Consider the following 16,055-nt stretch of genomic DNA (forward strand, 5'->3'; position numbering starts at 1 on the left):
GGGAAATGCTCGACATAAGTTTGTTTCATGTAAAATCTGCCATTTCTTTAAACATAGAATGTTGCAGATAAAAACAGGAATATGTAAGTAGAATGTATAGATATTTTAAAATAGATTTTAAACATATTGAAGAAGTACTGCATACACTCATTAATAGTACTCACATGTTCAGTAAAGGTACTTCCATGAGGACTGTCTTACTTCAAAACTTTCTGCCATATCAGTCATGGAACATAAAGTTGTGCTTATTGAAAATCCCGACTATTAGTGAATTTGTGAATTTACAAAAGTTTAAATAAATTTTTTTTTTAATTTGAATCCTATTCTTCAACAAAAATCAGTATTATAGAGCTTCAAGCTTGAAAAATTTGTAACTAAAACTGTTAAGGTTCCCATATTCCCTACTAGTTCATATCTCAAGGGTTGAATTATGCATAGTATACCAACAATGCTGTATACAGACAATCCCCATTTATCTGTGGCATTGGTTAACAGTGTTTCGGTTTTACAGTGCTCAGCTAACAATGTCGTTAACCAGATTTTCAGCACCAGTAAGTGATTTTTGGCACTAGTAAGTGGTTTATCAGCGTTGGTATACAGTTTATTGGCATCAGTAGATGGTTTATTGGCATTGGTAAGCAATTTTTGGTGCCAATAAGCAGTTTATTGGTGTCAGTAAGCAGTTTATTAGTATTATGGCATTGTAAACTCCATTTATTACCATAATTACATTTTTTTGGTTATCGGAGGCTCGGCGGGAACGGAACCCCAGTCCTTAACCAGGGTAGATATGTTCCATAAAGAAACCTGTGAATAGCTGAGTCTGCAAATCTTGAGAACGCGAATACAGGTGGCTCACTGTTTATGAATATATGCTGTGACATACTGACTGTATGTGACAGCATTTTTTAACTGGAAACATAAGTTTGTTATGTGTGTTTTAAGTGTTTATGATAGTATTGTATCATTTTTTGACTTTTGTCAATTGCAGATTTAAGTGGCATTGAAGCTATTGACAGACATAAATTGTATGCGGTCATTGCAAGGGTTGTTGATGGTGGACGTTTCCGTGAATTTAAGCAGCAGTATGGCAAGAACCTTACTACAGGATATGCATTTATTGAGGGGTAAGTTAAAAAAACAGACAACAAGTTTTATGCATTCATAACAAGTTTGATTGAATTTTGTGTAATATAGTGCTGACCATTATTCTTCTGGTAACAATTATTTGAAATAATGCTGTTTTGGATGGGAAATATGCTAGCCTGATATGTTTATATACTGTTTTTTTTTTTTCACGGATTTTGAATGTCATGTGTTTGTATAATGCAAGTACTAATACATTTGATTAAGATATTAAGAAAATGATAGCAATATATCCAAGTGCTGAGAGAATTTTTGGTGTGCTGGAACAAACCCTGGCTGTCTGTAGATTGCACCTGTATGGTAAGGTTCTTGGAACCAGTCTTTGTGGTTATGCAGAGACAACAAAGACCTCATGGATTTGGAGGTTGAACAGACTTCCCTGGGAAAATATTCCCATTGAAGTAATTAGTGGTCTTAAAAGTATACTTTAATGAGGGAATTTGTACTTTGAAGCAAGCATGCAGTGAGGTCCTTTGAACATCTTTTTCTTGCTTATTGCATTGTGTATGTATTTTATATGAAGACCAAAATGATATTGTGTGTATGTATGTTATGCTGATTCCAATCCTCAATCTCAGGGGGTGCGTTGGAGTGGTAGCTAATGCTGGTCCCTTAACCTACCAAGATGGATTAAAAGGATCTCACTTCCTGCAGATATGCCAGCAAAGGAAATTACCTGTTATATTCTTCCAGGTCAGTGTTATGATGGCTATTGATTTTTCTGTGAATAATGTAGTGTTGATTTTCTTGTTACATAAAATCTAAAGATAAAATTGTCTGAATATTGTTCATGGCATATTTTAGAACTAATCGGAACAGAAATACATAAAAATCCTAGAACATCTGGTATATTTTAAGTTATTGTTCATTTACAAGAATCCTGTGTTAAAGTAGTTATGACTCTTAATAACATAAGTACAGTGGGATGTTACTTTTATGTTGGCTGTATTCTGTTCCTTTATTCTTGTAAGTGTAAAGTCGTTATATTTTATCCTGCTATAGAATCACTCATTACTTAATAAAATCATTTTGTATTTTATATCTATTGTGAACCATTCCCATGAGAATTTTTACCTTACTAGTGTGGATGAAATTGACAATGTCTTCTTTTGTGGATTCTTTGCATTGACCTTCCAGTATTTCAGAATTCTGGCCCCTTACCTTCCTACGAGTCATCTGTGAAAAGTCTGACTGTTGAGGAATCATATCAAGCCATCAAAGGAAGGGCTGCCATGATGGGGGCTCTTTCATGCATAACTGTCCCGAAGATAACCATTAATATCGGAAGCTGTCACGCAGATGATAATTACACTATGGTTAGTGCTACTACAGGCGGTCCCGGGTTACGAGGGGGGTTCCATTCTTGAGACGCGTCATAAGCCGAAAATCGTCGTAAGCCGGAACATCGTCAAAAATCCTAAGAAAACCTTACTTTTAATGCTTTGGGTGCATTGAAAACTATGTAAACTGCATTCTTATGGCATTTTTCACCAAAAAACCTTCAAATATTGATTATTTTGTATTTTGTTCATGAAACTTACCTGTCAGATATATATATAGCTACCTGTCAGATATATATATAGCTGTATTTTCTGAAGTCCGACAGAATTTTAAAAACTTCCGACACACGCAGTGGTCGGCCAGGTGGTTAGTACCCATTCCCGCTGCTGGGAGGCGGGTATCAGGAACCATTCCCATTTTCTATTCATAATTTTTCTGTCGCCGGTGCTGAAAACACCTGTTTTCAGTACCTCCGTCTTAGGATTTTGGAAACTTCATTGCCGCTAAGTATCCTAATTGTCTTTTGATTTATTTACTTGGATTTGTGGGATTTGTGGCTAGGCATACGCTATCTTAAATTGATTTGAATTTGATTCATTTTTGCATAAAATATCTGAATCTAGTTAGGCTAGTTTCAGACGGGGTTGTCTGCAAAGATAGGGTGTGGCCATCGAAAGCTTCGGTGGATCCGCACTTGGTATGTACGAGGGGTATGGGTCTTGCTTCTTTGTTGAGATTTGTCATGTAAGGAGTGTGAGACTTTGTCTATTCCGTAAGGAAGACGTATGATTCGTATGTACGCAATTAATCAGTAAACATGTCTAATTCCGTAAGGAAGAAGTATGATTCGTATGTACGCAATTAATCAGTAACAAAAGTCAGGGTAGTGAACCTGCTAACCTTCCTGTAGACTTTATTTTGCCTAACCCTGTAGTATGGCCTACGGGCTATGAATATGTCTACGAGAGGTGCTCGCTCTCCTTCATTGCTGTGAAGTGCTACTTCTGTAATTGTTACTCCTAACCCTGCAGTGTTGCCTTCGGGCCCTAAGCAGTGTCTGTAGAGGAATTGCCCTTTCTCTGATACTCTTTCGATTCGTAACTTAGAATCGAAAGTGCTTGCTTTAGAGAGTAAAAGTGAAGTGCAGAAGTGCAGTGATACCCCTTGTGTAGTGGAGGGTGCGTCAGATCGGCCTCGTTTCGCCTCTAGGCCGGGACCTCTGCTTGACTCCCAGGACCCGGGGAGGGAGCATGTCGAAAGCCTAAGGAGGGTTACAAGGAACCCCCACCGATCTGGCGTGCCTTCGGCAGTTTCTGATGAAAATCCCCAGACTGCCAAAGTGCGTGCGCGTGCACGAATCCTGAAAGATTGCTTCTCGTCCTCCCCGTGCAGGGGTTGGAGCTTTCTGAAGGACTCGCGCCCTCTAAATAGAAGCTTTATAGAAGAGGACGCTTCACGTCCTCTCTCCCTCTCTCTCGTTATGCGTTTCAGTGAGAAGTAAGAAGGCGAACGTCGCCTGAACTCGTGTCCGTCTTTCCACCGAGAAATACGTAAAAGAAGTCATAGTAGCAGGAAGCTTTTGAGAGCGGACGCCCGGGACGCTCGGATGGACTCCAGGCGCGCGCGGGTGCACGCCAAGCGCACGCCAGTGGACGCCGAGCGCGCGCGCCAGTGGACGCCGAGCACGCTCCAGTGGACGCCGAGCGCGCGCCAGTGGACGCCGAGCGTGCACCAGCGCATGCCAGGTGTGTCGCCTGGCTGAACGTTTCTGTTGAACTCTTCAAGCTCTTGTTTCAGATTTGGGCCTAAAGAATTTTTACCTCTACCTTCGGTGATACCTTCTACCTCACCTGCAAAGAATGTGAAGTAGGCAGTGCTTCGGAGGAAGCTTAAAGTGAACAGACAACTTCTTCTTCGAAACCCAGCAAGACATCGGGTTTCGTGAATTCAAGAGGTCTCTGTCAATTAATATTGCTTTTCGCATAGGTGGATGGAGTTAAGGAAAGCTCAAGGGAAGATCTCGTTTGCTCTACCGCAACCTTTGACATTCTGCCAATAAATTTAAGTTGCCACTACCGCAGTCAAGACTTTGCGATAAGGCAGTTACGGGTTATGAAAGGCTCGATGTCCTGCACGTCAGGACTCTCGGCAACGTTCAGTAGGATTCTTGCAAAGGCTCTCATCTAAAGGACGCTCTTCAGGAAAGCGCAAGACAGGACTTCCTTTGCCATACTGCCAATAAATTTTAAGCTTTAGCAGGCATTAGTTGTGATACGGGAGAGGAAGCTGGTTGGAGAGTTTCTTCCTCTTCCCAGGATAATTTTGCAAGCTTTTTAGCCCATCTGAAAGGGTTTTTCAGATGATAGATTTTGTTAGTTTCTAGTCGGGACTACGCTGCCGAATTGAACATCGTCGTTCTACCTGCCGTAAGCCCAGTCTCTTAACAGGATTCTTGCCCCTTCCTCGTTTGAGACGGGAATCGGAAAAAGTTAAATGAAATCTCGACTTCCTGGATTACGTTTTGTCAATTCAGTGACTTTCCCCCATTGACAATATACTTTCGTTTTGTCAAGTAAGTGGGTATCCTCTCATTGACAAACATCTCATTAACTTGATATTGCGTAAGCGAATAAGCTCTTATTGACAAGATTCGGAAGAGCTCTCATTCGTCATTCGCAGACTCGTACAAGAAATAGACTTGTAGACTACGTCAATGAACGCTTATGTCCAATAACATAAGAAGCTTGAGCTGACTGCTTCGATTCTCTTAAGTTTTGTTCATGAAACTTGCCTGTCAGATATGTATGTAGCTGTATTTCCGAATTCAGCTATATATATGTCTGCCAGGTAAGTATGAAAAAACTTTATTGTGATATAATTTCATATTTTGCCTTGCGTTATTTTCTTCTGGTTGGTTCAAGTCATATACGCTTGCTGTAGTTACCTCTTCGGATGGCAACCGAGAGGTCTATTGTCTATTTTAAGGACATTTAATCGTTACTCCCTGCAGCCTTCCAGGAGTTTCCGATTTATCTTTTACCGTTGTATGGTAGTGTTCTGATGACACAAACGCATCTATATATTTAGCGTTTTCTATTTTGCTTAAATATACCAGCTTGAGAGTCTTTCTGCTCAAAAAATAACGGACCTATTTCTTCGTAGAATAGGGTAGCTGGCAACCCAGACATAAAGTTAAGAGACGACGTTCGTAAGCTGCTGGCTGCTGCTGTCACGCTGTGTCTGTCCTCCAGTCCAACCGAGCCAGTAGCAGATCGTGCGCTGTCATGCGCTGTAGGTTACGTCTCTCTCTCCTGCGGGATTGACTGACTAACCGTATCTCTGTGCTGACGGTTACGTCTCTCCTGCGGGATTGACTGACTAACTGTATCTCTGTCCTACAATCACGGACTTTAGCCTAAGATTGAGGGGATTTCTTACGTAAATGAATAAACGTTGCATTCGTTTTGCCTTACTATGTTCAACAGAGTTATCTCTTAATCCTTTTGGTGCTCGTTACCGCACGTTATGGAACTACGAGTCTACCGCAACATTGCACTTTTATTTGCTCTCCTGCTTAGGCAAAGCGCAGCCTTATTAGGGAAGTAAGCATACTCGGGGAGGGAATGGATGAGCTTGCTGGGGACCATTTCCTTCCTGAAGAAGTTTATTTCCCCGAATAGACTGCAATTCAGACCACAGTTTTTTCCTACCGGGAAACTGAAATATTATTCAAGATCTAGGAATGATTCTGAACATCTCTCAGTGCGTCTATCACCTGAGGTGATAGAAAGAAGGTGCCGGACATCTGGATAGGGTTTCAGATGTCCTGGATCTTAATCTGAAAGAAGTAAAAGTGATTCGGTAGTCCCTCCAGTCCTCGAAACGAGTTTTTGGGAACCAGTGGTCCAGATCAACTCTGATATTCCACAGCTCTCTCATATCTTAAGAAGTATCTTCTCTCGGTCCTTGTTCGAGTTTACGAGAAAGAGCCTATTAGTATAACAACAGGCGTAGAATGTAACGATCCTCTACAGGTTCGTTACAGGATTGCAAAAGTCCGTACGAATCGTCTCAATCGACGGCAGCAACTATTCACTTCCGAGTGGAATCTTTCTTTAGAAGTAAGTTGAGAGTTGTGTAGACTTTAGGGACGCCCTTTCATTCTTCTCTTCGATATGTTGAGGACGAAGAGGCTTCTTCTTCTCTGCTCCCTTATTCTCGATCCGGGATCGGTACCATTAAACGCCATCCTATGATATTGAACGGGGATGGATGTTTAGTCTCTTTTCCCCTTTTTCAATCGCTTAGGAAATGTAATAAGAGGGTTTATGACGTCACAGGGAGCGACAATGACGCTGATCGCCCCATGTTGGCCTTCAGGATCCTGGATTCACAGAGGTCACATACTTCCTAGTTCACTTTCCAAGGACCTTTTCCGAGAGAGTCGGTCTACTCTAACTCGAAAGGTACTTATAACCTCTCCGCTCTGAGTCTGACTACGTTCAGACTATCGAGATGTTGACAGGAATAAGATTACCGTCTTCCATTTCCGTCTGAAGAATGGGATAAGCTGGCAGTCACAACTATTAAAGAATATGCAAATATGTTGTTGACGGCCTTTGGGCTCAGAGATTTGCGTCTGTCAAACAACAAAGCCTTCACGATCTTTGAGTTCTGTGGAATCTCGAAACTCGCTCACCATCTACTTTTTGTCTCACCTGTTTTCTCGGAGTCAGACACTCGTGCGAGATCAGGCGACATATAGTAGCCCTGAATTTCTTGTTGACGAAGTCGGTTGCGTTTATACACCCCCGATGATCGTGTAACATGAGACCAGGTTGGACTGTCAGGCATTCTTCCTTCGGGACTGAATCGCCTTTTTGCTCCTCGCTCCTTTCTCCTGGCACCAGAAGCTCGAGTCAGGAGTTGATTCGCTGACGACGTTGGGTTGTGTTGATACACCCCCAAGGTTTGCTTAGATTGAATCGCCCAGGCAGTCCAGACACTCATCCTTCAGCGAAGAATAGTGCCTTATGGTCTTCAGGGTACAGCCTTGCTGTCCTTGATTCGTCTGACTGGTCAACTGGTCGGTCACCTGACTTTAGTACAGACGGATTGACTGTGCATGTCCAGATCGAAGCTTTCAATATGGAACTTAGACGTGTAGTCTGAAGTTCTTGATGTCAAAGCATTCGAACCTCTCCTACCTGTTAACTTCTTGCATGTGATCAGGAAGGCCTTCTTCTAACCACCCTAGATACGACAAAGAGGGTTAGTGAAATTTTAAGCCATCGTCACAAGTTTTGGCTTTAGAGAACACAAGGCGGTGTGCTCTCTAAGCCTTCCGTTGTGGCCTAAGAATGGAAACCCGTTTTGTCCTTGGGCCAGGAGCTTGGAAGAAGCAAGGATGGCACAAGTTAGTGGGCAGGAGCCAGAGAGAGTCCTGTGCCCTGTCGGGTCTCTCAAGTTTTATCTACATAAAACTCAAGAAAGTCGAAGTCATTCGGGCAATCTGCAGTGTTCCGAAAAAGACCAGACTTGCCCATATCGAAGAACACCCTGGCTTTAGTGTAAAGGAGTTCTTTCAAAAATGCTCCCTCATTGTGTTTGCACAAAGATTTGAAATCTTTTTATCTGAATGCTCACGAGGTGAGGGCGCAGCCTCGGAAGCATTTCAACAGAGCATGGCACTCAGCAACATCCTGAGTACCATGTTTTAGCGAAGCAACTCTGTGTTCACTTCACACTCCCTGCGAGATGTGAAGATGGCATATGAGATCTGCTGCTCGCTAGGGCCATACGTGTCTGCAGACACAATCTTGGGGGCAAGAAGTACCACTCATCCTATCCTGTAGAAAATGGTTAGGAAGAGCTCTTAATTTAGTTGTTGAGTCGCCGACAACGGCGACTTCTTAACTCTTAAGCCTTAGTTAAAACACCTTAACTTTGGCTAGGTTGGTCAGGTGGTGATATATATATATATATATATATATATATTTATATTATATAGATAGACTATATATATCACATAATATATATACTATATATATATATATACATATAACATATCCTATACAATTACATTATACATATACATATACATATATAGATATATATATAATACTTAACTATATATTTTATAAACAATATAATTAATATACTATATATAATACATATACATATAACATATAACCATAATACAATATAACAGTATACATATCATATACAATATACATATATATAATACTATATATACATATATATATATATTATAATATAGTAGTATATATTCAATATATATATATTATATAATATATAGTTTCTTTTATTAAATTATATTTAATATTTTAATTTCTTCTTAGCCCTCATGGTATGGTCAATATGGTCTAGTCACGTCGTGGTCTCGCCCCTGTTGACAGATCATCTGGAGTGCACCAGCTATATAGGTCTCTACCTCGCTGGCAACTCTAGTAGCACAAGCAGACTTACGTAGCAGTAACCACGAAGCCAGCTATGCTAACAGGTGGAACCAAGATGTAAATCATCTGCATGCATTTGTTTCCCAAAATCCTTCTATTCTGTCCCTTCCCACCTCCAAAGGTGGGATTCAGCTATATATATATCTGACAGGTAAGTTTCATGAACAAAATGATATTGTTATGATACAATAAAGTTTGTTCATACTTACCTGGCAGATATATATAATCAAGTACCCACCCACCTCCCCTCAGGGGACAGTGGAAATAAAAATTATGAATAGAAAATGGGAATGGTTCCTGATACCCGCCTCCCAGCGGCGGGAATGGGTACTAACCACCTGGCCGACCACTGCGTGTGTCGGAAGTTTTTAAAATTCTGTCGGACTTCAGAAAATACAGCTATATATATATCTGCCAGGTAAGTATGAACAAACTTTATTGTATCATAACAATATAATTTTTGGTGTCATATTTCATCTCTCAGATGAGCGTAGGCGTCGTAACCTGGAAATAACGTCTATTGACAAGCGTCGTAACCTCGCCGTCGGAACCCGGGGACTGCCTGTATTTGGTTTTGTGCTGTAAATGCTCATACTCGCAATGGATTTTTATATGATTTGCAAACTGATTTCAAAATGTAATCTTAAGAAAGTTTTGCTGTGGAAGTTAATTTCTGTAAATGCTCTGGTGGAGGTATATTTTTATATACTATCATGATTTGCTTGGATTGCATAGTGATGCTTATGCATGTCAGATAATGTCATTTAATATAGTATAATACTGTAGTAGCCATTGATACATGAGTTGCCAGATGCCACAGATTGCTTACTTTACAATCTTTGATTGTTTTTAACTGGCTTCCAGCTGGCACAAGAAGATTATCCTATTGTTAAGATTGAGGGTTTGATAGCTATGAAAAATACAAATTGGTTAAAAATTTGTTGTATTTTGCTCTGGTAAGATAGAGTGAACAGAATTATAACATTTGTAGACATTATTGATAACAGATATGTAAGTTATTGTACGTACTTCTATGTAAATTTTCCTTATATGTATAGCTTTTGATTCTTTCTTTTTCAGTGTGGCCCATCATTTTCTCCAAACTTCATTTTTTCATGGCCAGGGACTACAGTGACTCACACTTTAAACCCACCTTGTGTGCCTGCTCCTGCAAAGCCATTAGAAGCTCCAAGTGCAGGTGGAAAGGTGAGCTATCCACTAATACAATGGTATTGTTGATAATAAGTCAGTAAAATGTTCAACTTTTTCTGCATGTGTGATATTTTACACAAGTAATAAGGACCCTGTAGGCATTACTAAAGGTACTTTGCAGTGACCCTTAAGTCCCTAGCTGCAACCCCTTTCATTCCTTTGACCTTACTTCCATTTATATTACCTTTCTTCCATCTCGGTATCCAGCCTCTCTTAACAAATATTTCATAGTGCAACTGTGAGGTTTTCTTCCTGTTATATCTTTCAGACCTACCTACTCTCAATTTCCTTTTCAGCTCTGAATGACATCATAGGTCCCTATGCTTGGCCTTTGGCCTAAATTCTATACTATATTTAATTAAATTGAACAAGTAATGAAGAAATGAGTGATCAAATTTTTTCAGGGTTTTTATCTCCCGATTCAAGGGAGCATAAATTTAGTAATCATCAGCTTTTATTGATTACTTCTCCTTTTTCCATTTTTATTTTCTACTTAAACTGGAAAGGGTACAACTGTATTTTAATGTAGCAAATTTATCTCATTGAACATCTTGCATCCATACTTTCATGACAAGTATCTGCAGATTGTTCAGTTCAGTGATGGGAGATGGCCATTCATTCTTGCATCAAGGTAAAGTGTAAATACATTTATACACATGTTTACTGCAAAAAACTTCCTATCACTTTATGGAAGGATTTGCTTGTAATTTTTAGGTATATGTACATGAATTCTTGTATGTTAATCCATTCAGTGTCGTTAATTCAGTAATTAAGCATTGTATTTAAGCTATCACTTAGTGTTTTTCATTTTTTAGGACAAAAAGAAACCCAGATCTCTCTCGGCATTTAGTTTTCCCGTTGGAAGTTCATTTTACATGGCAGCAGAGTCTCTCATAGATGGGATCATTGTTCCGTCAGATACAAGGAAGGTTAGTGTGGCATTTTGAAGAAATGGAGTAGTGTATACGAACAAAGTAGACTTAAGAACTGGATTGTACTGTTTGCCATTGATTTGTTTTTGACATATTTGATCCTTTCTCTGAAGTATATATTACCACAATATTCTGAAATATGAAGTATTTTATTTACAAGGTGTGTTCAAAAAGTATCCGACCTTTATTGATAAAAAATATGTATTACTCATATTCAGATATAATAATCTAATCACGAATCTCCTGCCACAACACTTCTCCCATCGGTTCTACCACTGTCGGAAGCAGAGCTGGAACATCCTCTCTTGAGATGCCGCACAGCTGGACAGTCACATTAATGCATGATGTCTTCTCCGGACTGAAATCTGGTTCCTTTAAGAGGGATTTTCAGCTTGGGAAAAAACCAGAGGCCACACCCACAAACTTTAATTGCACAGCTTTTCTCAGAACTTTTTATTTGCGCTCTCTCTCAAGAATTTGGCAGCTCCATCTCGATAATGCACCCGCCGATTCTTCACATTTGATAGTTTCCTGGCCACACACTTGTGCTTCATCAGGCTCCCTACTCTCCTGACATGGCTCTGTGTGACTTCTGGCTTTTTCCCAAGCTGAATATGCCCCTGAAACAAACCAGATTTCAGTATGGAGAAGACATCGTGCTGAATGCGATGGTACCAGCTGTGCACCATCTCAAAAGAGATGTTACAGCGCTACTTCCAACAATGGTAGAACCACTGGGAGAAGTGTGTGGTACCACAAAGGGACTACGTACTTCAAAGAGATCAGTGTAAGATTGCTCTATCTGAATATGAGTATTTTTTATTATTGAAGGTTGGATACTTTTTGAACATGAAATAAGGCTGATGAAATTCGTTGTGAATGTGTGCTGAAATAATGTTTAATAATGTAAAATGACCAGTAGCAAATTTAAATTGAATAGGACATCTCACATTTAGAACCTAACATTTTCTGTTGCAGGTTGTTGCAAAATGCCTGCAAATCTGCCGACAACAGGAAACACTAGAGAATAGTTCAAAGGATTTCCCAGTGTTCAGGCTTTAGAAATCTTCATTTGTAAATATATGTAATTTACTCGAGCATTTTTAGGAAGATCACAGATAGAAGACTTCATCAATTTAATTACCACAATGATGGCTTCAAATAGCCATACAAAAATAAACTGGTGCTATATATTTTTAGATATTTTGAGCTATATTTTTAGATATTTTGAGCTATATTTTAGCAGTATGAACTTTTCAGGGACTTTTTTCATTTGTTAGCTCAGACATGGCAGGTCCAAGACCTGCTAGGACCTGCCTCTTCTATGTGTTTGAAGTAAGCTTGTACGTATTCATGCAAAGGACAAAGCTATTACCTTATGGAAATCTTTATATCCAGTAAATGTAGATAAACCAAGGCTCACTAACAGGAGTTCTTAAGGTTCTATGTAGCATCTCTTCAACCCTTTTTAGCAGTTTTCTATACAGGTAATATAATATGTGTTTTCAGATTCTTTGTTATCTTCTTTGTTTATCTTATAAACTTTCATTTGTGAGTAAGAAAAGTGTTTCCCAAGAATGTAACTGTATTTCTTGAAGGCTGTTAATGCTCTTGTTTAGTGCTTAGTCAAAATCTCGAGAAAAATCAACACTTCATAAATTGAGTCTTGCTGTCACCTAATAGATAACATAAATAGTTTTTAATTTGTTACTATGCATCCAGGCATAAGCTACTTAAGATATAGCATTAAACTGGATATGGTTTTGCAGAAGAAACTGGTGTTTGGTAGCACAAAAGAAAGTACTATTCCAATTAAGTAGTACTTGATTGAAATCAGAGGCATCTACTTTGTCCTTTTACAATTACAGAGGCATTGAGCAGCTTGAGATTTATGCTTATATTCATTGTTAATATAGTGCCTTCATATTATACAACTAAATCAATGCAATTAAGGTAAGAATTTTATATACATAGTAAAAACTAGACGATAGTTTTGTAGTACTATTATGGTTATAATTTTTAATTGGTTGAAACTGAATAAACAGTGCTCCTTACTGCTCTTATGTTTATTACCCCTGAGATCTTGTAATGCCAACGTTTTTTTGTGTTATTATGGCAATGATAATTTAAGAGAGGGTTGAGAGAGCAAGTGACGATCCTCTCATTCTGGTAACTTAAATTAAACATTTCAAAGGATTCCCCAGTGTTCAGGCTTTAGCGCCAATTCATTCTACTAGCAAACTTACCCATCTACGATGGGTGATAAAATACGGGTGCAGAAGTGAAAAATTTATATGTACTATTTGTTCAGCAATATTAAAATAAGGGCAATTACACGAATACTCTCTCTCTCTCTCTCTCTCTCTCTCTCTCTCTCTCTCTCTCTCTCTCTCTCTCTCTCTCTCGTAATGTAATTCAAGGGACGATCACTGAACGCAGAGAAATTCTTATTCATTGTTGTTTCCCCTCTTTTAATGATATTCTCTCTCTCTCTCTCTCTCTCTTAAAGTAAGTGAAGGGACGATCAATGAATGTAAAGAAGTTCGTATTCATTATTGTTTACCCTCTTTTAATGATTCTCTCTCTCTCTCTCTCTCTCTCTCTCTCTCTCTCTCTCTCTCTCTCTCTCTCTCAATGTAAGTCAAGTAATGAAGACAGTGAAGGGATTATCAGATTACTTAGCCCTCAAATCACAAATTATCTCCTCTCTCTTTCTCTCTCACTTTTTTTGATAGCAAGATAAAATTATGAAATTGTAGTGCATTAATGTCGTTAAATGGCTCTCTCTCTCTCTCTCTCTCTCTCTCTCTCTCTCTCTCTTGTCAGTGACTTTCATTTAACGGAACAGGGATCTTGATTGGTTCGTTTCTTTGTCAATTACTTTGCACGGTGATACGAATAATAAAGTATCTTTCTTTTCATTATGTTACTGCAAAGACGCAACTTGTATGTCAGCGTGTTATGGCTACTAATAAATGCTCTTATGATTCTGTGTCTTCCAAAAAAGAGTAGAAAGTAGGAACTTGTCAGTTTCCTTTTTATTATGTCCATTGGCAGGATCGAAATTCCGAAGCAACCTTACCGCGCAGTACTTCTTCAACATTATTTTGTGCACTGGCAGTCCCGATGGATTTAAGTTATTCAAAAAATCTTGCGGATATTGATGATAATTTTCATCTTCTATAAAGGAGGGGGTTAGGTTGGATGAAACCCCATTACAAACCATCTTAGGGGTCCCTACCATAACCCTGCCAAGTTTCACGCCCATCTGACCAGCCGTTTGGCCGTGACAGACAGACAGCAGACAGACATTACGCCCATTATAGTATGATTGAAGACTGGGTTTTTTTGAGGGTGAATACATTTTTGCAATAGAATGGAAGGGTCTTTTAGCATACTTTACAGATGTAGCAAATTGATCAGTTTGGTGTAAAAGGGAGTCTGAGAGAATGGTATCTTGTGTTTTCTTGACTATTTAAAATCTTTATGAATGGAGAATGGAGTAATACAAGAGATCAGAGCAAGGACAGTTAATGTATGCTGGTTGTGGAATAATAGATTTGGTTATTGAGTGTGAAATAATTGATGTTTATGGGTGATACTGCACTGATGTGGAATATAGTGAAAAGTTCCTGTAAGTGGGTAGTGACGTCAGTGCACCTCATGTGACGCACTCTAGGCATTATCTCAAGGTTCTTTGCGGCATCCCTTTGGCCCTTAGTAGCAAACCCTTCATCCCTTTTACTGTGTGTCCATTCATATTGTCTCTCTTCCATCTTGCTATCCACCATCCCTTAACAATTGTTTCATAGTGCAAGTGTGAGGTTTTCCTCCTGTTACACCTTTCAAACCTTTCTACTCTCAATTTCCTTTTCAGCGCTGAATGACCTCATAGGTCCCAACGCTATGTATTTTGCATAAATTCTATATTCAATCATGAAAAAACGAAAACAGAGAATAAATGCAGTCAATAGTATGGTTATAAAATGGAAACAGAAAGATGGACCAGTGGCTACTAATATAGATAGTGGAAGAATGGAAGTAGTTGATTTACAGATGTATTTGTGAATTAATATAAAAGAATTCTTATTCATGTTGTGTATGCGGTCCGCACCTACATTCTACAAAACTAACAATTTTCACTAAGATTCTGAATTCCAGTGACATATTGCTTCAAGTAATTTCTTAACGATGTTTATGGGAAAGTTTGGGTGATGCTAGCTTTTATACATTGGTAATCTTGTTTTAGTAATTCATTTATACTCACCTGGTAGTATGCTCTCTTACATGGGGGAGATAATGAGGGACCAATGATCTTAGAAGCTGTAATAGATGAGGCAAATCAGTCTTAAAATGTAAACAGCAGTTAAAGTGGAAATGAAAGTAATCAACTGGTTATTATTGATTGTTTGGTATAGTTTCTTCTTCGTGGTTTTGTTGGGGGCTAATGGGATAATCTCACACAACATAGCCGTCTATAAATGGCCAGTACTGGGCATTATTATAGTCCATTTGAGATGCTTTATTAAAATTAAAAACAAAAGCCTTAATTATGATGCAGATGCAATGAAATTGTAAAACCGTCTGCCAATAGAGCGTCTGCCTTAGTTTCGTCTGCTAACCCGCGAAATACGTCTTTTGAATTAACAGGACTGTATATTGTCAAAATACCCAATACCTCCTAAAGGAGACGCAGAGACGTGATCTGAAAGAATTTCATCTTCAAAATATTATTTATGTCACGAGGAAAACACGCCCAATAAGCATTTTCAATTAGTTTCGTCTGCTAGACTGGGAGGATTTCGAAACTGCGGGATCAGTAAAGTATCGATATACTTACCATTTGACGAAATAAATAGAAAATAGACTTTACGTTTTAGGTGTTAAAAGACTATTTTAATGTGAATTTAGTTTTATAAGACGAAGTTTTATCATTGTTTCCCAAATATTCAGACGACATGTCTACACGATAGACTTTAATTTGATCGGTCGTGTAGCAGAAAAC

General features: G+C 38.9%; 1 protein-coding gene across 2 annotated transcripts in view; it reads left to right on the top strand.

Annotated features, from left to right (window-relative positions):
• LOC135199450 (probable methylcrotonoyl-CoA carboxylase beta chain, mitochondrial) overlaps positions 1–13,104 on the top strand; it is a 32,677-nt gene extending 19,573 nt beyond the window's left edge. For both annotated transcript variants that reach the window (XM_064227506.1, XM_064227507.1), the window contains exons 8-13: positions 992–1,127; positions 1,725–1,839; positions 2,292–2,462; positions 9,987–10,112; positions 10,934–11,047; positions 12,029–13,104. In XM_064227506.1, the coding sequence (XP_064083576.1) occupies positions 992–1,127; positions 1,725–1,839; positions 2,292–2,462; positions 9,987–10,112; positions 10,934–11,047; positions 12,029–12,112 (746 nt within the window). In that variant the 3' untranslated portion in view covers positions 12,113–13,104. The remainder of the gene's footprint in view (positions 1–991; positions 1,128–1,724; positions 1,840–2,291; positions 2,463–9,986; positions 10,113–10,933; positions 11,048–12,028) is intronic.
• The last annotated feature ends 2,951 nt before the right edge of the window (positions 13,105–16,055 follow it).

Source organism: Macrobrachium nipponense, chromosome 25 (genome assembly GCF_015104395.2).
Source record: "Macrobrachium nipponense isolate FS-2020 chromosome 25, ASM1510439v2, whole genome shotgun sequence".
Classification (NCBI taxonomy): domain Eukaryota; kingdom Metazoa; phylum Arthropoda; class Malacostraca; order Decapoda; family Palaemonidae; genus Macrobrachium; species Macrobrachium nipponense.